The 23,969-nt window shown below is 39.3% G+C and overlaps 2 protein-coding genes across 12 annotated transcripts in view; one reads left to right on the forward strand and one right to left on the reverse strand.

The window, feature by feature from the left end:
• Positions 1–1,100: 1,100 nt before the first annotated feature.
• LOC106554455 (NADH-cytochrome b5 reductase 2) lies at positions 1,101–14,795 on the forward strand. The gene is made up of 10 exons (XM_087718393.1): positions 1,101–1,277; positions 2,328–2,474; positions 4,403–4,475; positions 6,953–7,059; positions 8,308–8,437; positions 10,192–10,275; positions 10,990–11,075; positions 12,558–12,657; positions 13,937–14,142; positions 14,602–14,795. Exons 1-9 carry the CDS (start codon positions 1,260–1,262, stop codon positions 14,107–14,109), a joined length of 918 nt encoding a protein of 305 aa, XP_087574519.1. The 5' UTR covers positions 1,101–1,259; the 3' UTR covers positions 14,110–14,142; positions 14,602–14,795.
• A 91-nt stretch (positions 14,796–14,886) lies between these two features.
• PPFIBP2 (PPFIB scaffold protein 2) overlaps positions 14,887–23,969 on the reverse strand; it is a 139,451-nt gene continuing 130,368 nt past the window's right edge. For 8 of the 11 annotated variants that reach the window (XM_087718335.1, XM_087718346.1, XM_087718316.1 and 5 more), the window contains 3 exons: positions 22,151–22,324; positions 19,043–19,108; positions 14,887–18,495 (listed from right to left, as the gene is read on the reverse strand). In XM_087718335.1, coding sequence (XP_087574461.1) covers positions 18,424–18,495; positions 19,043–19,108; positions 22,151–22,324 — 312 coding nt within the window. In that variant the 3' untranslated portion in view covers positions 14,887–18,423. Of the gene's footprint in view, positions 18,496–19,042; positions 19,129–21,544; positions 22,325–23,969 lie in introns of those variants that run through there. The other 3 variants (XM_087718355.1, XM_087718389.1, XM_087718348.1) reach the window with 2 other exon arrangements.

The raw sequence follows: 23,969 nt of genomic DNA on the forward strand, positions 1-23,969 counted from the left end.
GATTTGACTGAGAGCATTTTTTAAGATCAGCCCAGGTTGCCAAGGTGCTCTCCAACCCTCTATTTCTCTTCTTTCTATTGACCCAAGATTCTCATAGCATCCCCAAGGATCCACCTACCTTTTACTCTGATTATTTAATTGGATCTACACCCCAAATTTCTCTTCAGTTTTACATCCAAGAGTGATACAAGACACGAAGTATTTCTATAGTCATTCTTTGTCCAACCAAAGAATCCCTGAAATCAGACACCTAAGAAACGTCCGAGAATCCTATAGAAAAAGTCAGCACACTGGCTGCCTCCAAGTATTTGAGTTCAGCGGCTCCTCTGCCTAATCAAGAGAGTATAGGTTCATTTAGTGACTGTTTAAGGTTACAACGGCACAGGAAAAGGTGATTTATGACCGTTTTCCACACTTACGTCCTTTGTACCATCCCCATGATCAAAATTCAGATGTTTGATAACCAACTCATACTTATGATTGTTGCTGTGCCCCATGGTCATGTGATCGGCTTTTGCAACCTTTTTGACAAGCAAAATCAATGGGGAAAGCCAGATTCACTTAACAACCATTTTACTAATTTATCAACTGTGGCGATTCACTTAACAACTGTGGCAAGAAAGTTGTAAAAAAGGGGCAAAAGTCTCACTTAACAACATAAATTTTGGGCTTCATTGTGGTCATAAGGCGAGGACTACCACGGGTGGGTGTCGCAATCCTGCCCAGTTCTTGCTTTACACAACAGCTTTTCTTTGTGGCTGGGAGACGAATCTCTGATGAATCTCGCTTAAAATATAATTTTTCATCATATTAAGGCACTGAGTAATAAAAACTGGATTGGAAGGTCTACCCATAACCCAATACCATTAAGTGAACAGAGAAGGGCTTTATTCAAAACCAAAGAGTCAAACCACCCTCCCCCCCAAGGGACTCCCTGTCCCACGCGCGGTGGCCTTCATGGCTACCAGCAAGGGTCACCCCCAACCATCCAGTGGGTGTCTACCTTTGAGTATCCCCCCCTCCCCCACAATGCCTTCGCAGAGCAGGTGCGCGTCCTGGAGAAAGCCACGAACGGGCGGGTGTCGCAATCGCGGGACCCGAGCCAACGTAGAGGTGCCCTTTGTTCCTACGGAGCAGGCGAAGCTGCGAGACGCGTGAGGCCGTGGGAAGGCGCGGCGAGCTCTCAAGAACCGGGGCGTGGGGCGAGAGGGAACTGCGAAGCTCCTTACGGCTTATTTCGCCCTCCGTTCTTCCCTGCCATGGAATCGACCGGCTGGGTAAGCAAAACCGAAGCCCCTGTGGCTGGAGAGAGAGAGAAACTCCTCGGCGATCCCGCTTCCCTCCCGATTACGCTCCCCTTTTTTCACCGGACGCCCCCCGCACCCACACAGGCAGAACAAGGGGTAGGGAGATTACGGGGAGGCAGATCATGACGGCATTTGGCGAAGGAAGCGTACGGGTGTCTCGGGAATTCGCAGCCCTCTGAGGAATACAGTACAGTAATCTTCCTCTGTAATTCCGGGACAGGTATATTCGCCTTAGATTCGTCAAAAGGCAGATTCTGGCTGCCTTTCTGGAGAAGTTTCCTGACAAATACGGTGTCACAGCATCGGAGGGCTTCTCTATCTCCTCATTGGATAAAACAGCCCGGATTTTATTTTAACTCTGGATTGGAACAACAGACAGAGGTTTTGACGGCAAGGCCAGACCAAATAAATTATATATTTCAAAGTTGGGCAGATATGGCTACCAACATCAAGACTTCCATTTGTTGTAATTTATTCCTTTATGTATCATCCGATGATGTGAAGTAATACTGCAGATTTATTATTTTTTTCCAGCTTGGACACAAACATAAAAAGTTGGCAGCTAAAGTGAAAAAGTACACAACCCTCTGCTCCACCTATGAAAAGCAACTGGTGAAAAAAAGGTTGTAAAATAGGGCAAAATTCACTTAACAAATGTTTCACTTAGCAACATCAGTTTGGGAACTCAATTGTGGTCATAACTCGAGGACTACCTTTGTGACTCATTCTTGAAACTGCTGCTTTGCTTTACAGCATAATAGCTTCCCATTTATTAATTTATTCCTAAAAATAAACCTTTAAGAGGTTAAATGGGTTAGGGAACTCTGCAGGTATAACATGGTCTCTGGATGCCACATACAGGATGGAGGTCTGCTCAATAGATTTAGAGCTGATCAATTCCATGATAAGCTGATTGAGAAGGAGTCCACCTTTGCAGTGGAGACTTACGACTGTAACATACTGTATAAAATCAAGTTTTCATTCTTGTTGCGTACCTGTTCTCCTTTTTTCATCTTTCAGGATATTTCCGTTTTGATTGCCGTGGCTGCAGTTGTACCATCAGTGCTATTTTTGCTTTATAAAATAATTGGATCTCAGAAGAAGAAAGATCCATTGACCTTAGAGGATCCAAATATCAAATATCCATTGTCTTTGATAGAGAAAGAGGTGAGCTGTCAGTTCTTTTTTTGGCTTGAATGTATGAAAATGCCATATAAAACTCTTGACAGCAGTGGGCCAGGTTGGATATCTGTATTTTAAACGAGAGATTGCAGGGGTGGGACTCAAGTCCTTGGCATAGAAAGCGTGTGCGCACTGATACAAAACTGTCTCTTCAGAAACATTAAGATTTGAGCATTTGATATTGGCCTACACCTATTTCCCCATGTTTGGAAGGCCATAAATGTGCCAAGGTATTTGGAAATTCTGCCCTTGGGATATTGCACAATGTTCAGTAACAGCAGCTGTGATGCATTAAAGCAGCAACAGAGTAGCTATCACTTGGAAATCTAATCTGTAGTCCAGCATGTACAAGATTTTCCCAACCCACAACTGGGTATATTGTGTATTCAGTTCTGTGGCGTTGTGCAATGATATAATGGAGGCATGAAAAGAAAAAAGAAGGTTATTCCAAGGAATTAAAACGTAAATGATTATGGGAGGGGGCACATTGCATAAAGTATGCTCCTTGGTGGGTTGCGTTCATGCCCGTGGGAAGGCTAGGAATATTACACCTGAATTGAAACTGAACATTTTATGTGGAATATATGAGGTGACATTATTCAGTGTACTCAGCTTGGTATTCCTGGTGTGGCAACCAGCCATGTTTCTCGTTGGCTGGTGTCCACATCATCCAAACAGGGACACTTTGAGACAGATAAGGGCAGGGACACTAAAAAATAATAGATACCTATTAAAATTGCATAAACTTTTTGAATGGCTTTAATTTTCCTATGTTTCCCATTGACCTCACTATCTATCCCTGCAGCACCTCTGGCAGTTCCAGCTGTGGCTCTTCATTGATGGGCAAAGTAGCTGATTCAGGAAGAGCAGAATGAAAAGACACACAAGCTGATGTGTTGAGGGAAGAGCAAAGGCAGTGCCAGGCACCCTTTCCTCCGTGTTACCTCCTTTGTGAGGCTCCATACAGCTGCTGCCTTCTTCCCTTCTGCGCGGCTGGTGTGGCTTCACTTTTACCCCCACAATGCCAGCTTATGCGGCATCAGTTTCCCTCTCACAGGGTTGCAGTATTAGCTGCCTCTGTGGGGGAGGAGTGAAATGCGATTCATTATGGGAGACGAGCCATCAATGCCAGGAAGAAAGCAGTGGGGAAAGGGTGCCTGGAGTTTATCACTGGGACAAATGATAAACCAGGATGCATGGTCACCCTACTGAGATGCTGGCTGCCAGGCATGGCGAGATGCACACAGTGGGGATGGGTGAGCTATCATAGGTAAAGGTTCCCCTCGCACATGTGTACTAGTCATTCCCGACTCTAGGGCGCGGTGCTCATCTCTGTTTCAAAGGCAAAGAACCAGCGTTGGCTGAAGACTTCTCCGTGGTCATGGGGCCAGTATGACTAAACACCGAAGGCACACGGAGTACTGTTACCTTCCCACCAAAGGTGGTTCTATTTTTCTACTTGCATTTTTACGTGCTTTTAAACTGCTAGATTGGCAGAAGCTGGGATAGGTAACAGGAGCTCACTCCATTACGCGGCACTAGGGATTCGAACCACCGAACTGCTGACCTTTCTGATCGACAAGCTTAGCGTCTTAGCCACTGAGCCACTGCTTCCCTTGAACTGTCATAGACCATACCAAAAAAACTTCCAATGGGACAGATATGGGGCACAAGCTGAATGTTTGAGATCGCCCAATGAACCTATACCCAAAGATCTTGCATGTTCTCTGCCTTGTTGTGGTTAGATCACTTTTGGTATCTGCAGTTCCCCCTTATCCTTTATGGTGCCCCTTTTCTTTCTCAGTTGTATATTTTAGCACATGGAAAGTGAGGCGTATCATGATGAAAAGATCTTAAATCATTTTTGTGATGCTTTATTGCTCAAAGATTTTCACCTGATTTCTTTTTCCCAGGATATCAGTCATGATACCAGGAGATTCCGATTTGCGCTACCATCGCCAAAACGTATATTGGGCTTGCCTATAGGTAAGCATGGCCTCATTCTTCATCAGTTCCTGATGCAGAGTCCTTGCATTAGTGCCCCCACCCAAAGAAATCTCTGAAAAGATCTAGTAAAACTTATTCGATACTGAAACTGCTTTTTGCACAAAATATTTTATTAGTTATCTCCTTGAAATCCTAAGTGGTTTTAATGTTGAGAGAATAATTGTTAGAATAAATGCTACAATATGTAATTATATATAATATCTAAGGAAAGATAACAATTTGCTTTTCAACAGCATTGGTCACCATTATAGGCTAATCTAGTAGTAGAACAAATTAATAATGTTCAGTTGAGGCAAAGGTCTGAAAATTCACAATATCTTATGAAGTCAGTTTACATCAAACAGAGTAAGAAAGTGTCTCCCTTTGTACCTCTGCATAGTTGGGACAATTTAAGGCGCATGGTTAAATGAGTAGAATGAAGGTGGTGAGCATGTTCAAATGGACAGTCCTTTCTCATGGTGGACCAATCTACTTACTGTTTCATTCAAAACTTGCTTTGCTGGATGGTGAAGGCCTAAGACATGCTTGGGCTGGGATTCAGTCACATTGTAGGGGAAGCTGTAGTGATTCTCAGTCATCCAGGTTGTGGTTGTCCCAAAGGTGCTTTTCCAGGAGGCAACTGGACTTTTTTTCTTTTGAAGACGTTTCGCTTCTCATCCAAGAAACTTCTTCAGCTCTGACTGGACGGTGGGGAATAAGAGTTGAAGTCAGAGCTGAAGAAGCTTGGATGAGAAGCAAAATGTCTTCAAAAGAAAGAAGAAAAATAAAGTCCAGTTGTAGGGGAAGCAGTAAAATGGCAGCCATGAGCAAACTTTCCTGGGTAAATCCAATGGAAAAGAGTTGGCTTTATGTTTAACTTTGTGTTGCAAAGTAGTTTATCTAGCAATTCTGGGAAATGTGGGCTGAAAACCATCCAGCTCAAACACAGGTTTCATTTCCTATGGCTCTGCTACCTACATTCAGTATCTTACCTTGTCTTTCTTATAGGAAAATATAGGGGGGCTGGATATCTGTCCATTCTCTGATAGATAATTTGCTTAACTAAAGTTTCACACAGTCTGACTTGGCTTATTAGTAAGTTCTTTTATTGTAGGTGTTCATATACTGTCCTTCAACATATTATGATAGAGACTGCAAAATAAAATCAGAAAATAAAGCACAGATGCAATAGAAGTGAAACTACAGCAGAAAGTGGCATATATTTAAAACTTTCTCTCACTGAAAATCAGAGTAAAATATTTCAGCTTTAAAGTAGGAGTCAGGCATAGTTATCCAAGCCAGGCATGACTCGTGGATGATGAGGACATAGATGACAAGGATTTATTCATGTTCATTTCTTTGATTGTGTCTGATAAAAGCTGGAATATTGAACCAGAAACAGGTTAGGAACCTAGGCAGATGTTTCAGCATAAAAATAGGTCTCTAGTGAGGTAGAATCCTAGCACTGCATGGGTTTTAGCCTTCTTGCAATAGTAGCCTTTCCAAAGTCATCCAGGTATTTAGGATGGCAAACCAAAATATAAAGGATGGGAAAGCCATAAGGTTGTCCTCCTTTTGTTTTCCTTGGTCCAATCCAGAAGGACTTCAGGTTATACACCAGAGGTGGGTTCCTACCAGTTCGGACCACTTCGGCAAGTAAGTAGTAACTGGACACATGCCCAAACCAGTTCTATTGGTGGCACCCTAGGTGGCGCCATCTTGTTTTTCGCTTCTCTGCATGTGCAGAAACAATTTTTTTTACTTCTGCGCATGTGCGCCCCCAAAGCGCATCCCTGAGCGAACTGGCAGTAAAAGAAGCTGGAATCCACTCTTGGTATAGATACATGGTTAACTTTTGGAAAAGTCAGAAACAGCTCAAAATAGGTCTAAGTTTAACTGCTTGATTGTAGTTACACCTGTATTTTATTTTAACAGGCATGCTTTTTAATGCAATCTTTTAACATAACCTGTATCTGCCAAACTAATGTCTTAGAAGAAGAAGTTGAGTTAGGGAAGAAAACAGTTAATTCCCTATCAATGTGTTAATCCCACTTTAGTTCTGATACCATTTACGCTGCCATAGTTAATTAACACATGCTCATAATTGCTGTCATGAAGTTAATGTCATGTTTTGTTTGGTGGTCTTCTACTTTTTCATAAGATTGAATGATGACATTCACACCTCTGCAGGATCTTAAGTTCACGGGGATTTGTATATTTCTAAATATTATTTTCTTATCAGCTAGGGGGAATTTACTTCTCCCCCACTCACCCATCTTCGCAACTATAGGAGATTCCCCATTCTTACGTAATTAAATATATAACTGATATTTCTCTCTGGGGATGAGAAGGATTGTGTTCTCTACCAAATTTGCAGATGTTATCCAGTTTAGAAAGGTATCCCAAATCATTTGCCGCCTTCTTTAATGCCATAATGATAAATTTGGAATAATTTAACCATAATTATTTTTCTCTAGGCCAACATGTATACCTCTCTGCCAAAGTTGGCGGTAACCTTGTGATTCGGGCTTATACTCCAGTTTCTAGTGATGAAGTAAAAGGATATGTTGATTTAGTAATAAAGGTAGGTTTATACTGTTTTGACCAAGTAACTTAGTTTTAGTTTTGCTTACTATGTTTCTCAAATAAATTATTCCCTAATATTCCAGTTATATAATAAGTCAAATTAAAAGCAAGCAATGCACCACATTTTATATCCAGAAATTAACTTTGAAGATATGGTTGGAATATTGTGCACAGTTATTTTAGAGATAAAGCACCGACACTGAGAAGGACAATGAGTAAATGATGAAAAATCTATTTCTCTGTAGCTTATTTAATTTTGTTAATTTTCTCAGCCAAAACAATGTAAAATAGGTTCTGGAATTCTAAAAAATCTGGGGAGTTCTGATTGGAATCTCTTCTCCATGATAAAAGTAAAAAGAGATACTAGATCTTGACAGACCAGGGTATCAAAAAATAGAATGTGACAGAAATTGATTTTTTTAAAAAAAAGTTTTTAAAAGCAAGTATTTTATGTCTAATTTGAAATTAAGGCCCAGAGTTAATAGTTCTTCTTGTCCTAAATATAATGAAGAAATAATATCACCCAGAGCTTAGTAAGCACGGTTTTCAAAATTACTCTGAAGTAATCTCGATCACGTTATTCATTTTTATTTATCATATTAATGTTACTACTTTGAGGCACACATTTTCTGAGACCTCACAAAACAAATCTAGCATTAAAAGCCACTGCAGTATAAAACAGTTATACTTAAGACCAGTTATAAACAATGATGCTTAGCCTAGAGTACATGCTCTTCAAAAGATTGGTGCTTTCTCTTCTGTGAGAAGATGGTTAATATATCTTCAGTTGAATTTCTCTGAGGAAACTGTTCCATAACTGAAAAGGGCTTCTCTTTAGAGCTTTTTCCTGTCTTATATGTAGTGAGAACACCACAGAGAAGGATTTCTAAAGACCAAGCTTATAGTTTAGCTAGGAGAAGTTATATAGAGAAGGTAACTTGCTCCCAATTTTGGGGTCTAAAACAAGTATATAAATAGGGCCTATAAATAACTGGTAAAATACGTAATTGGCCAAAAATAACAGTCTAGGTTAATACTCTTGTAACCTTATTGAGGATAAAATTATTTGCCTTCAGCACTGCAGTGGATTTGTTTTATAGAGCGTAAACAGGAGAAATGTGGCTTTTTCCAGCTTCTAATTCTTGTTTATGTAACAGTACAAAATAGAATTATCTTTTCCAATGCAGATCATGGTCACTTAATTGTAAAACGTTGCAATGATTGCATGTGTGTGTATTCTTTCTAGGTTTACCACAAAAATGTTCACCCCAAATTTCCTGAAGGTGGGAAGATGTCCCAGCACTTAGATGGCATGAAGACTGGTGACACCATTGATTTCAGAGGACCTAATGGGCTTCTGGTGTACAAAGGATCTGGTACTATTTCATTGTCAAGTCCCAAGAAGTTTATAATTATGAATAGGGGTGATCAATTGCTTTTAAATAAATACAAGCAGTAGGCAGATGAGAAATATTTATTTTTTACTTTTATTTATCGAATTTTGAAACTACCCATCTCCCTACAGAGAGACTCTGGGCGGATAATATAGCACGTCACAAGTTGAACAAATCTTAGATTTTTTGCCCTTGCATTCAATGTTAATTTGTTTGTGCGTGCTTCACACACAATACAATAATCCCCAGGGGAATACTATCTTCCCTCCTGCCTCCAGCTGGTAATGAATATCACATTATTGATGTGGCTGAATGGGATTCATTGAATAGGGCATTCAACAAATACCACATTATATGTCAACAAATACCACATCCTATCTATTGTTTTTACAAATAACTCAAAGTGGCAAACATATCCAACACATCTTCCTCAACAATGACCCTGTGAGGTGGGTTGGGCTCAGACAAAGTGACTAGTCCAAAGTCGCCCAGCTGTTTTTTGTGGCTAAAGCGGGACTTGAACTCATGGTCTCTTGCTTTCTAACCTGGTGCCTTAACTATGATTAGACCAAATTGCTTCTCTTATTTATAAGAAACAGAATTTCCTTTCTATTACACAAAACATAGTTTGGTAATAACTCCTGGAAGTCTCTAGTCGAGCTATAGAAGCTGATTGGATCTGAGCTGCAGAAATGTAACCAACCATTACTTGGTGGCAATCCTAGTATTCTGTAAGTATACTAGGAAATATTTACAAAACATCATAACTCTTATTACAGGGATGGCTAACCTTTTTGTTGTCAGGCCAAAAGCATGCGCATGTGCACACCTGCCCCCATATTGTAATGCATGTGATCCTCCCACGAATGCGCCCCTGCCTCCCCCTCGCCATTTTTGGCTTCCAGGTTGGTGCAGGAGACTTTCCAGGCCCAAAATGGGGCATGTGGGTGCTGCACGAGGCCCCAAAATGCAAAGAGAACACCTCCATGTGCATGCACTCTGCCCCCATGTATGTATGTGTTCATTGCCTGCATGCCCTCCACGTATAGCAGTGACCTGAAGATTAGCAGGTGTCCGGGAGGTGTACATGCACAGTGGAGCTGAGCTGGGGCGATGGCTGGTGTGCCCACAGAGAGGGTTGTGTGTGCCACCTGTGGCACGGGTGCCATAGGTTCGCCATCATGGCTCTGTTATAATGGCAGCAAATGCTTACAGAACATTATAACTGTGTGCCACCATCAAAAGGTTGTTCATATTGCAACTCAGATTTAGTAGCATTGTTTCAAATGTCACAAGAAAGCTTCCAGTAACTATAAACTGCTCTGGAGACTCAGATTGTACACTTGTGGATTAATATTTAGTTTTGTATGAGCTCAGGCAATTGTGGCTTATTTAGAGATGTAGTTCCAAATATATACTTAGATTAAGTCTGCTAATGAGAGGGAAGGCCTTTAGCATTGTACAGGTTTTTACTCTTAGAAATGGATATAATATTGCAGAATTAATATACAGTAGTGTATACCAATGGTGGGTTGCCAATCTTTTTACTACCGGATTGGGCGCGCTCACATACGCAGAAGTGTCTGAGCAGGTGGGTGGAGCCTCCCGCCACCGCCACTACCGGTTTGCCTGATGTGGGCCAAATCAGGAGTAACCCATCTCGGTGTATAAAGCTGTGATTCAGAGCTTTGATGTGGTTCAATTTTGTTGGAATTGACTGTTGTAATTTTACACAGGTAAATTTGCTATCAAATTGGATAAAAAGTCTGAAGCAAAGACAAAGTTTGTTAAGCACCTTGGGATGATTGCTGGGGGAACAGGTAGGTATTCCTTGTTTCTGCGATAATGGGGTTTGAATAATGTCTTTTAAAAAGCTATATACTTCCTGATTATAACATATGCTCTAAAAGGAACCTTCTCTCCTCTATTAAAAAAGAGTAAGCGCAGAGGACTTGACCAAGGCTTAGTATGGAACAGAAGATATGTCATCTCTGATGCACAGCTTAATTTACTTCTAAAAATGCCTGAGTACTTCACCTTGACTAGAATATTGCTTAATAAGCTATCTTTGTATCCAGTTTGAAGTGCTGAATATGACATGAAATCCTAGTCAATTTGACACTCTGGCTATTGAAAAGCTACATTTTTATTATGAGCCTAGGCATTCTTTTGAGATCTTTAAGATTACTTTTCTTTTCTACAGATCCTCCTTTATAGTTAAACATAATTTAATATTCTGTCACTAGCCATGAACCTATGGCTCAGAAGCTGAATGTAAAATTAAATAGTATAAGACTAAAATCATTGAATATAAAAGGAGGAGAAAAAAGATATCCTCTTAGAGAACCTATTAAATAATATTCTTGAATCTTGGGAATGACTGTTTTATCTATTTGTTCTATTTTGTATGCCTTTCATGTTCACACAAATGCCCACCTAGTTTTATAGTCAAGGATGTGGGTAATAACAAAATGTTATGGTTCTGCTTCTGGGTTATTGAAAAAAATATTACTTCATTGGCTTTGATTTGATAGGAATTACTCCAATGCTTCAGCTGATCCGCCATATCACAAAGGACCCTACCGATAAAACAAAATGTTATCTCCTTTTTGCTAATCAGGTTGGTTGACTTATATTTATTTGCCTTTCCTTTTGTGTGAAATCACTATAAAAGCAGCTGCTTATACTTCTACACCATCTTCCCAACTACATATCAAAATGTTTGTTTATAGCTCTTCCTTTGATGAAAATTAAACATTTTTCTTCTGGTTCCCATGGAAAGCTGGATGCTATTGATTGCAAACAGAGGTGGATGGGAAGGTAGTGAGGTAGCCAGGAGGAATTATAGTTTGAGTAGCCTCCTTACCTTCTTATATGCCTCCGGGTGTAAAACTAATATATGCCAAGTGCCGACAGATTAATTTTGCCTGCACCAGGTGTTCATTGGAAAGTACTATACTTAGCACATTATTATTATTAAGCCCAAGCATATTTAATTAATAGAAACAGCATAAGATGTTGTGCCAGATGTTTTAGGAAATCTCTGGTGGTATTGGTAGTTTTCTGATTGCACAGAATTGCTAACATTTAATTCTAACCACAAAGTGGCTCAGTGGCTAAGACGCTGAGCTTATCGATCAGAAAGGTTGGCAATTCAGCAGTTCGAATCCCTAGCACCATGTAACGAGTGAGCTCCCATTACTTGTCCCAGCTTCTGCCAACCTAGCAGTTCAAAAACATGTAAAATGCAAGTAGAAAAATAGGGACCACCTTTGGTGGGAAGGTAACAGCGTGCCGTGCATTTTCGGCATTGAGTCATGCCAGTCACATGGCCACAGAGACATCTTCGGACAGCGCTGGCTCTTCAGCTTTGAAACGGAGATGAGCACTGCCCCCTAGAGTTGGGAACAACTAGCACATATGTGCGAGGGGAACATTTACCTTTTACCTTAATTCTAACCACATTGCCCACAACATAAGCTACTCTACCTGAGAGTAGGTTGATTAGACTGCAGTATTGAGGACTAAGCCTCCTAAGGCAAACGGGTCTTTTCCCGTGTAAGATTGAGATTGTCTTGGCAACGTTTCAGTGAGGTCTCACTCGCCATCTTCAGGCTGGTGTTTTCGGCTTAAAGCGTAGTCGGAGTTGCCGTCTTTCTATAAATCTTGACGTGTGTGTGGAATGCTGGTTTTGTTTCAGTAAGTGGATTGATTGGCTGTGTGGTTGTATCATGATTGGTAATACTACCAATCATGATACAGCCACACAGCCAATCAATCCACTTACTGAAACAAAACCAGCACTCCATTACCCGCCCCCCCCACCAAGATTTATAGAAAGACGGCAGCTCCGACCACGCTGAAGATGGCGAGTGAGACCTTGCCGAAACGTTGCCAAGACAATCTCAATCTTACATGGGAAAAGACCCGAATACAACAAGAACAGCATACCTACACCTGTGAAAATTTACACACACACACACACACACACACACACAAATAATAATAACCCTAGATCAAATGGTAAGCTAATACTAACAATGAAACTCTGTGTCAACCTGCATGTTCAACTCTGAATGGCTATTTGACTTTTGGTTGGCAGACGGAACAGGATATATTACTGAGACCAGAGCTGGAAGATGTAGCTGCAAACCACTCAGATCAATTTAAATTGTGGTATACTTTGGACAAACCACCTCAGGGTAAGCTGACGTCGCTCAAAGGCTAAACAAACTTTTCTGTACACAGCCAATTTTAAGATAACATGTATATCTCTATTGCAACCACGGGAGACATTTGTCTTGATACGATGTACCACTTTTACCAAACTATTTTGTTTTCCCACACTGCCTTTCCTGACTGATATTATTCCCATTATTCCAAGCACCTTTCCATTGTGATATCAGATATTAAATCTTTATAGAAAATGACTAGAGACGTATATAGTTACTGTGCTGTATTTCTAAGTAATGGATTCACCTATCAGTGAGTGATTCACATTTTTTAACACGGGTAGGTGAAAAGTAGCATGAAAATGTATAATGCAGTCTTTCCAACAGAAATTACGTTTGTACAAGTTAGTAACAAATTTATTAGATTTATACCCCCACTTTTATTACTTTGTGTGTAACTCAAGGTGGTGAATATACATAATAGTTGTTCCTCCTCCTATTATCCCCACAAAAACAACAACCCTGTGATGCAAGTTGAGCTGAGAGAATGACTGGCATCCAGCTGGCTTTCATGCCTAAGGACTAAAACTTGAAAACTCTTGGTTTCCAGCCTGGAGTCTTAACCATTGGACTAAACTGATATGAGTTAAGGTTATGATTCTATCTTTGAAAGTATATTAATGTTGCTATGAAGCAGAGCAGGCATGAAATGCTACCGGTTTGACTGAACCGGTAATAAAAATGCTACTGGTTCACCTGAACCAGTAGTAAAAATACTGAAATCGGTTCAGACGAACCGGTTTTTCTGAGGATCAGCTGTGATATATGATTTATATTAGGATCTCCTGCTTTCTAGCTAATCTAAATCGTGTGGCACAGCGGATTCTCCACCTTGCTGTCCATTTACCTTTACAGGTGCTTGGTAGCAGGCTCCGCCCACCCACCCAGACATAATGTCTGTTTTTGACACTCTGAGCATGTGTGTGAGGTCCTGCGCATGCACGGAGGTGGTGAGTGCGAGCTCACATTGCTACCAAACCAGTAGCAAAGGTAAATGGATTTCACCCCTGAAGCAGAGGTATACAATCTTGGCCAGGTGTGTTTCCAGGATATCTCCAAACGTTGCTGTCAAATTCAATATGGTCTAAGGGAATTATTAAATATAAAGAGAAGAATCATATAACATTCAAATTAAATGAAATCAAACAGATTTCTTCAAAATGGAGGAACCATGAGAAAAACATGAATGCATGTAATACTACCCTCTGTTAGACATTGTCATGAAGATTCTCTTTCATTTTTGTTGCAGGATGGAAGTATAGTTCTGGCTTTGTTAATGCAGATATGATAAAGGACCATCTTCCTCCCGCCTCTGGAGACACTTTGATTCTTATGTGTGGACCTCCACCCATGATTCAATTTGCCTGTCAGCCCAATCTTGAGCTACTGGGATATGCAAAAGAGAGCACATTTGCTTACTGAACCTGAAGTTAATTCATTTAGCAAATGTCACAGGTACAATGGTTATGGCAAAAGATTTGAAGGTGCACGTTACAAAATGGCTGATGTAAGCAAAGGGTTCCTCCATGAAGCATTAAAACAACCATGATCTCTAGGAGCTACCTTGAAAACTTTCCCCAAGTGTGTGCATGTGGTTTGTGCAGGGCTGCTTTGATTAGCCAGCAATCCCAAAGAAAGTGTTGTCTGTGCATATTGTGATGGGACGCACACCTGGAGGAGCAATGGGGGAGATTTGTTGTAACCCAGAGTTTTTCCAGAGAGAGGCCCAGACTAAGCTTGCACAGCCCCAAGCTGGGTGTGGGAGGTGGGAAGGGTTAGGGTTAGGGTTCAGGTTAGTCACAGTCTACAATCTCTCAGGATCTGGTAGATTAGATTATAATTTTAGTCTGTCAAGAGTGTCTATTATCTGTAAGCAAATAAAGGAATGATTGGATGCTGCTATATCATTTCTAGGCTTGAGCCTGACAAATACACATTCCAGAGGGGAAAGACTTCAGAAGACCTGTGCCAATCCTTCAAAAGAGGACACTTTTATCAAACTAACGCACTTGGCAAACTAACCCCTTTCTGATGCCTTGCCCAGCCTTAATAAAGTTTTATGAAACTTTTCTCTTTCACTTAAATAAAATGTTGATACATTTTGTGGATCTTGAATTTCCTTGTGGGTTTCCTATGGCGATGTTTATTAGTGTATAATGCATGAACTGGCTTTGAAGCAAAGCTGGTGAGGAATTAGTTGCAGTGGAAAGAGGTAAAGAGCCTGTGGCTTCCTGTAACTTCTATAGATAATTTTTTTTGAGTCATCGGAGCTTCTTCTATCCACAGTTCCTGAAGCTGACTTCAGTTTTTCACCAACATGAAGTAGAAAATGTAAAAACGATGACATGTAGTTTTTAAAATGTAAAAGTAAAAAAAATCCAATCCAGGTTTCACTGGGCTTAAAGAGCTAATTTAAAATCCAGATTTTCCTCCCCAAATGTTGACTCCAGCTGAACTTGATGAAGCCATCAGCACACCAAGATATTCCTAGAGAAAAAACATCTTCCTTGATCGGACAAAATCCTATTGATGAAATTCTTTTATTGGGCAGTTTCTCACCGATGAGAAGCAGGGATGCATTTAGCTTGATGTTTCTTATAGGAACAAATGGTGTTCATGTAAAAACAGTCATATAACCTTCCATCTATGTTGGCTGGAACCATAATGTTTGCCTTCTGGATCATGCAGGTGCTTGCATGTGCAATATTTAGAATAACCATGCAACTATAGCACAATTTCCGATCATGAACTTCACACCAAGTTACTTGTGGGAAACGTTCTTCACACAAACCAACTTAACAGCTGTAAATACAACTAAGATTGAAATCGCCTAATCATTTGTGATATGATTTGGAGCATAACATTTTCCACACAAAACTTTTAATAATATTTAGATAATAATGAGGACAAGCAAAGAAATTATAAATATTTTAAAACTATTCTCATTCAGAACCTTCTACCTCATTTGGATTCAAAATACTCATTCTGCAGGAGAGAAATCAAACATTTGCCATTCCTGATATAAGGTACTGTGGTCCAATATATTTTACCTTCTAGACCAAATATGCTTCAATTCTTGGTAACACCCGTATACATGCTTTAATGCAATTATTTTTGTAAAAAAAATGTACAATAAAGCTTGACATTAGAACATGCAATATTTTAGATCCAGAATTATACCTTTACATCAAATAAAAATATGTTCAAAACGATCATAGGTCTGAAAGGAACAACTAAGCTTCTGGATGATGATTGAACCACATCTGCAAAGTTACCATTGATTATAATATCTAAAGGTCTGTTATTTAACTGAAAGCTGGGCTGGTACCACAGTATACATTTGTTGATATCTTCAGGTTAATACTTCTGCAGGAAGGATAAGGCTGTGCTTCTATTAGCAACAACTTATATTGGGAATGTATTTGGCAAACAAGGAATTTTATTACCACTGGGTGGCAAACTTGTATAAAGACAGTTAGATGAACAAGATTGCATTAGAATTGTTACAAGCCTTTTAATTTAAGCCTTTAAACTGTAGATTGCTGAAAGCCTTTCCAGAGAGATTGGCAAATATTTCCACAAAAAAAATAAAAAAATTCAGAGAGTGGCCAATTACCCTCTAAATTAGTTCTGAAAGAGGTGTGCCCATTTATCTCATTTCAAAAGGAAACTGAAGCAGACAATGGAACAATTCTGTTAGAGATAAGAATGAATAGCATGTCAGATTCTAATTATTAACAACACTCCCCTGATGTGGAAAGTTGTTTACACACACTGCTGAAATATTACTAATGTTTCTCCCTGAATTTAGATGATAAACTTGGATACTCCAAATCAGAGATTTTGGCAGTTTAGATGTAAACTATAAATTATAATACAAGCCCCCCCTCCCCAAATTGTCATACATTTTAACAAAATCGTGCTATTTAGCTATGAATTTTGAAGGTGTTTTTAGGATTGAAAACTGACAAGTTTGAAGAGGTTGGTTCTTTTCTGACAAAACATTTTTCTCTCAATTACTATAATTTAAGGAAATATTAAAATTTAATAGTTGGTAAATGACTTCAATAATTTTCTGCACTGAAAAATAAGTGGGAGGACAGAGAAAGAAGTGCAACTGGGCATTTGCTTGGTCCCTTCATTGTTTTTCATGCTTCCAATTAACTCCAATCTATAGAATATTTCAAAGAATGTTTAGTTTTTAGCTGGGTATTGTTATCTGCAAGGCTATTGTGTATAAAGCAGTGTTGAGCTTTCTGGCTGTATGGCTATGGCCTAGGATTGGGGTTTCCAATCTTGACAACTTTTAAGACTTATGGACTTTAACTTCCAGAATTCCCCAGCCAGCCACTGCTTCATTGATGCCAGCTGTGAAAGCCTGTGCCAACATGCTGTTGTGTATTTCCTCTGAATTTGTTACTCAAATGAAATGTAGAATTTATTACAATGTATTTAAGACACATTTTTGGTGTTGCATGAATTAATACACCCATTTAAACCCTTGAACAAAGCACAAACACACTGACTTTTCCATAGTTTCTATCACACTGCAACAATGAAATGTTATATAAACAAATACCGTGTTTCTCCAAAAATAAGACAGGATCTGATTTTCTTTTGACCCCTGAAATAAGCGCTTGGCCTTATTTTTGGGGAGATCTTATTATTTTGGAGGTGCAGGAGGTCATGAATGTGGTTACCTCATGGCTGCTGCTGTGTTGCAATGTTTTCAGGGAGGGCTTATTTTTTGGGGGGGAGGGCTTTTTTTAGCATATGCGCTCAAAAGCCCGATTGCACTTATTATCCAGAGGTCTTATTTTCAGGGAAACAGGGTAGCTAATGGACGTTTTTTGTTAACCTGTCACCGCTTAACCCGATGTATAGTTCAAAATTAGCAAGATGGAAGACACAAATAGTTACAAAGAGGATAGGAATGATTTCTTCATCAAATATTGGGAGCTTCTAGTACTCAGTAGTTAATACTCATAGCAACTAGTCAAAAGTCCTCAAGAAAACAGTGAGTATGTAAGTTGGTGGTAGCACCGGGTTAATATTGTCCAGCTTTGAAAATCAAACAGGACCAGACCTGATTAATTCTTGGATAGGAGAACACCAGGGAATACTGAGATTGTAGACTAGCCCAGTTTAAAACTAAGTTTCTTCATTTTAAAAAAATGAAGAAAAAGCAATGGCAAAAGATTTCAATACTGCTTCAAAGTCAGCTGCATGGATGTGTCTATGGAGTCATCAGGAGTTACGGTCCTCTTGATCATGACTATCTTTTGAACCAGTGAACACATTTTTAATACATCAAGGAATCACTTTTTCAGTGCCATAGTTCAGATCCAATATAAATCATTGCATAAACTACACTGACAATAAAGAATAGCTACAGCTTTGAAGTCTATTGCAGTTCCATTGCATAACCAAATCTTAAAATTACAAAATATAGAAAAAGGAATCACTATTAAATGTGCTCATAGTGATTAAAGTAAGCGATCAACAGATCTTTGATTTCCAAATTTCTAGAAAAATTGCATAGTTCTTTAAATGCATGTCTTAACTGCCTAGTCCAGAGAGTTTATCTGTGTATATGCGTGTTTTTTAAAAGCACATTGAACTTTCTCATATTTTAATTAGCAAAGAAAATGATACATTTTTAGGTATAGCATCCAGCCTGCATCAGTTTTCTGTCACAACAGAAGAAAGAACTTAAGTGTTACTCCTGTGGCATCTTCATCTCCAATCCTCAAAAGTTGATGTTAAAAATTGATCGTTGTTTAGCATCTGATCTTGGCTTAACATTGTCTGGAAATTTAAAAAAAATCAAGCCACATCTACAATCAGATACATTAGAAAATGAGAAATAGTAATAGCACTTAGACTTATATACCGCGTCACAGTGCTTTACAGCCCTCTCTAAGTGGTTTAGAGTCAGCATATTGCCCCAACAATTTGGGTCCTCATTTTACTCACCTCGGAAGGATGGGAGGCTGAGTCAACCTTGAGCTGGGTGAGATTTGATTTGCCAAATTGCAGGCAGCCGCAGGCAGAAGTAGCCAGCAGTACTGCGCTCTAACCACTGCACCACCGTGGCTCATGTTGAAATGTTTTTATAATAATTTATGAAACAGTTTATCCAAAACCCTTTTCCCAATTAGAAGCCTAGACTTCTTCATTCTTCCCTTAAAGGATCCAAAACTTTGAAATTGTTTTCTTTCACTGATCTTAGTGGGAAAAAAGAAAATAAACGAAAATATCCCTCTCTTACATAGGGATGGCAGCTAATAATCTTGGCTGATTAACAACAATCCATAACAACATTTCTAGATAGCCTTCTTGAATTCATACATACCGTGAGGTTGCTTATTCCTCGAGACAGCTCCCCTATTTGCATCACTGCTCCTTCTGAATGGTCCATCTGCAAAATCATTTCGGCAACTAGATTGAAATTAAAGCAGCCATCCAATCTTAAGTCAAACCTGCATGCACAACTTTCGGGAGAGCAGAACTGTTCCACATATATGACACCTGTCTCTGCTTCAGGAAGTTGAGGTTGACTTACAGAGTTCCCTCCACCCCCAATATTGGAAAGATTTCCAAGTTGAACATTTTCCATAAATATAGATCTCAAACCACTGCATTTAACAAACAGTTAGTAGGTTAATCAGATCAAAAATTAAAAGGCAATTTCATTGCATTTTTTTAAAAAAAGTGGTATGTTTGATATTATATTTTTAAATAAAAAGAATGCAACAGAGCTGTTTTCTGTAATTCAAAAACCCTTTCTTGATCTCATGCAGATTCAAATGCTTATGCTATTTTAATAACTCGTTCATTGCTTAACACATAAGATAAGCATTAATATGCTCAATGCTTCGTTATTCTAAAATGTATTTCAGTTTTTCCTCTGGCTCCATCATTTAGTCATGGCAGTTATCATTGTATAACACAGAAAGTAGGAATATGTGCACTGCTCTTTCTCCTTTCCATCCCCACTCAATGTCCCCATTGTAGGGCCTGAATTTCTATATTCAGAGATTTGTGGTGATGGTAGTTTGTTTCTAAATGATTAGGCTGCCTGCCTTGTTTAGATCCCTGGGTGATTAGATGCCTAATTACATTATAGCTAATTTTTGTGGCCTATTTTGGCTAGTGTTTTTCCACTATCCCTTCCCCTTGCAAATTTTAGAAATTGACATTTATCAACTAGCCTTACTTAGACGTGTGCCTGTTAGCTAGAATTTTATTTTGGGTTAGATACCTTTGTCTACCCCAGGGGTGTCAAACTCAAGGTCCGAGGCCTGGATCTGGCCTGTAGAGGGCTTAGATCTGGCCTGTAGGGCCTCCCCGGAAACAGCAATGGACTGGCCCGTGGTGCTTCTGCCAGAGAAAATGGAACTCAGGAGGACCGCGGACAACCCGAGCTCTATTTTTGCTGGCAGAGGGTTGCAGGAGGCCATCGCAGCCGAAAATGGAGCTAGGAAGCCAATTTTTGCTGGCGGAGCACTCAGGTCATCACAGGCACCCCGACATGAGTGATGTCAAGCTGGCCATGCCCCCCCCCCCTTCGAGGTCAAACACAATGCTGATGCAGCCCTCAATGAAATTGAGTTTGACACCCCTGGTCTAACCTTACAGTATTGTATACAAATCACCTTAAATGACACTCAAATAGGCCTACTAGCAAATCATACAATTGACTGCATATGTTTAGGGATTCTTTCAAGCCTTAAGGATTAACACTTGGGGTAGAACAGGTAAGAGCATAGTTTTCCATCCATTAAAATGACCATTTTAACAGACAAAGACAGCCTAATCTCTGCAATAGTTTCTCTAACAAAGCAGAAGCTGGCAAACTTATATACTTATTAATATGACTCTAAGATAATTCCTTGAATGTTAATCAGCTCTATATTCCATACCAAACTAGTGTTCATGGATATTCAACTAAATTTTGATGACTTGTTTTAAATCAATGTTTGGGCTGGAAATTTCTGGGAGTTGAAGTCTACACATCTTAAATTTGCCAAGTTTGAGAAATACTGCTTTAAATGAATCAGGACACGACAGATTGATCTTCAAACAATGCGGTTCTGTGGTTTCCAAACTCTTAACTATGCCTGCTTCAGATAGGCAGTGAAATAGCATATAACTCCAAATGACAAGTTGTCAGGAATTATAATATTTAAAAGATACAAATTCCAAGTTTAATTTTCATTTACTATGTGGTATTACATGCATGCATGCTGAGAAGCTTTTCTGTACACGAACTGATTCCTGTAAAAAAGACAGATCCTTTATCCTCACTGAGAAGAGCTTGAAACAAAAAGAGGCTCAACACAAAGTTAGGAGGCTAAGAAAATGTGAGGAAAAATCTATACTTTATGAGTGTTTAATTTTAAGAAATTCCAGGAGTTTGACTGAAAATTGTGTTTTAAAAATAAACAGAACATTAAAATAGTTCCAATTGTCTATATATCACACACATACTGAACAAATTACATGCTTTAAGCAAAATGGAAAAATAATTACATTCTAAATGAGAGAAAAATGGAACGTGTTAGATGTAGTAAATCATGCATATGAAAAAAATACTTTTTGCAGTTAATCATGTGATATTACCATAATTTTTCTGATCAGTTTGACTCCAAAATCAGAGTAAATGGAAGTTTGGTTTGCTATCTTATATCTTGCAGAAAACTCCAATTACTCCATTTTTCAGGCTTTTAAAAATTACTTTACACATGTTTCTATGTAGTGTTTCTTGGGACAGCAATTTATAAAATCAGTCTAAGCACCTTTTAAAAGCATAATTCAACCGCAAAAATAATAATTACAACAAAAACAATTGAGACATTTTCCCAAGTAAATATTTTATTGCTTTCTTCAAGAAATTGTATTCTCATATATATATATTTTATTTAAGAAGAGATCCATCATTAGGCCTATATTTTAATGTTCTATCGTATGTAACCCCTATGGTGCAGACGCTGCACAATTAAAAGAACATATTTTAATAAAAATATACAATTCAGCTGTGCTGTCAAGAATAAAATAGATCATTCTTACCACTGTGGACATGAAAAAGCTAATACAAAATGTTAAAAATTATTTGTTGGGCATTGTAAAGGAAATATAAAAAGCTCTGAGCTGCCACAGCAGTTCGGAGAGCAATCATGCTCAATTTTAGGTGCCTTGAATGTCAGCTACAACTGTTGTGTAAAGATTTTTCTTTTCCTGAAAAAGGGCTCGAGAAGATGAGTAGGATGAACAGTTGCAAATGGGGGGGGGGGGGAGATTCCAAGTGATATTTTAAAGATTCTTCAAGCTTCATCCTAATACATTCACTAAAGACATGCAGATGCATTATGCACTTTAGTTAAATTATAAAAGGTTATCTGTAAGCTCCAGAATACATCAAAGAGGATGAGAAGTGAGTGTATCAGTCCCCCTGGCCCACCTGATCCAGTTTGTCTAATTCTTTGTCAGGGAGGGCGTTATGCACTCTGTATGTTCCATAACTCCTCTGAGTGCCATTGGTTATACTTGTATCCATAGGGCAAATATAATCCGTAGATTCATCAAACTTCTTTTTTCTTAAGTTTCCAAAATGTGAAAATCCAAGTTTCTTTGGCTGTCAAGAATGAAAGATGGGTGGGTGGATAAAGAGAGAAAGCATTGTCAGAAAATCACTATAGGGGAAAACACTTGACAGTTATAAATGACCTTTGTTAAATAATAAGACCTTTCACAGACTTTACAAGATTAATGTGAACGTTTTCATTGATTTTTCAAATTCCTGTAGGAAATGAACAAATAAATGCATCTAAAGGAAAGGGAGGGTTGTCTTTATGCCGAAGAGAAGGGTTAGTAATGGAGTCACTGACATAACTTTTTTGACTCTGTATATAGAAAAACTAACCTGAGGTGAAGTTCTTTAAAAATCAGAGCATAACTGTTTACCATTTTAGCAAGAAGTATTAACATATCCTTTAAGGGACAGGAATGATAATAGTTCAATGAAGTCTTAAAACAATTCATTATGTGCTTCCAAAGTCACAATAAGGCTCAGGGACTAAGAAGCTGAGCTTGTCGATCAGAAAGGTTGACAGTTCGAATCCCTAGCGCCGTATAACGGAGTGAGCGCCGTTACTTGTCCCAGCTTTTGCCAACCTAGCAGTTCGAAAGCACGTAAAAAATTCAAGTAGAAAAATAGGGATCACCTTTGGTGGGAAGGTAACAGCGTTTTGTGCGCCTTCAGCATTTCATCATGCTGGCTACATGACCACCGAGATGTCAGACAGCGCTGGCTCTTTGGCTTTGTAACGGAGATGAGCACCGTCCCCTAGAGTCGGGAATGACTAGCACATATGTGCGAGGGGAACCTTTACTTTTACCTAAAGTCACAATATTTACAAGTCCCAATATAGAATTCCAGGATTCCCTATACGAAAAACCAAAATACTAGAAGATGCCTCAGAGGTTATTTAGTCCAATCTCTTGATTATGGAAGATTCTCAATACAAGATGCAACATCCCTGGTTGGTAGCAAGAAGGCAGGCTTCTGAGAAGCTGGACAAGTCTTGAGAGAAGTGAGACTAAACTTTGTACTGCTGCCATCTTGTTCCTATTCAACCTTAACTCTTCTAGGTACATTAAATTTAAGATCCTCAGGGGCATGCATACCTTTAAATGCAATAATTAACTTGCAGAAGGAAAAAAAAACAGATCCCAGCTACAGTGTGTGTGAAAGTAGCAGAACATAAAGAAGTGCTTCTTTAAAACTGTACTCAGTGCTGAGAAACACACACAAAGGTCCATGTATCTTTATGGAGAGTTTTTCTTCCCCTCCTGCTCTCAAATATCAGACCTCTCAAGTGGCACAAAACCCTAACAACAACACCCCATGAATGTGCTAGTCGTTCCCGACTCTAGGGGGCGGTGCTCATCTCCATTTCAAAGCCAAAGAACCAGCGCTGTCCGAGGACGTCTCTGTGGTCATGTGGCCAGCATGACTAAATGTCAAAGGCGCACGGAACGCTGTTACCTTCCCACCAAAAGTGGTTCCTATTTTTTCTACTTGCATTTTTATGTGCTTTTGAACTGCTACATTGGCAGAAGCTGGGGCAAGTAACAGGAGCTCACTCCGTTATGTGGTACTAGGGATTCGAACCACCGAACTGCCAACCTTTCTGATCGACAAGTTCAGCGTCTTAGCCCACTGAGCCACCGTGTCCCTTAAAATACTGAGTGCAAAGTGAATATAAGTCAAATGCAAC

Source organism: Thamnophis sirtalis, unplaced genomic scaffold (genome assembly GCF_051295495.1).
Source record: "Thamnophis sirtalis isolate CommonGarterSnake01/CBP01778 unplaced genomic scaffold, rThaSir2_p1.2 scaffold_1, whole genome shotgun sequence".
NCBI classification, from domain to species: domain Eukaryota; kingdom Metazoa; phylum Chordata; class Lepidosauria; order Squamata; family Natricidae; genus Thamnophis; species Thamnophis sirtalis.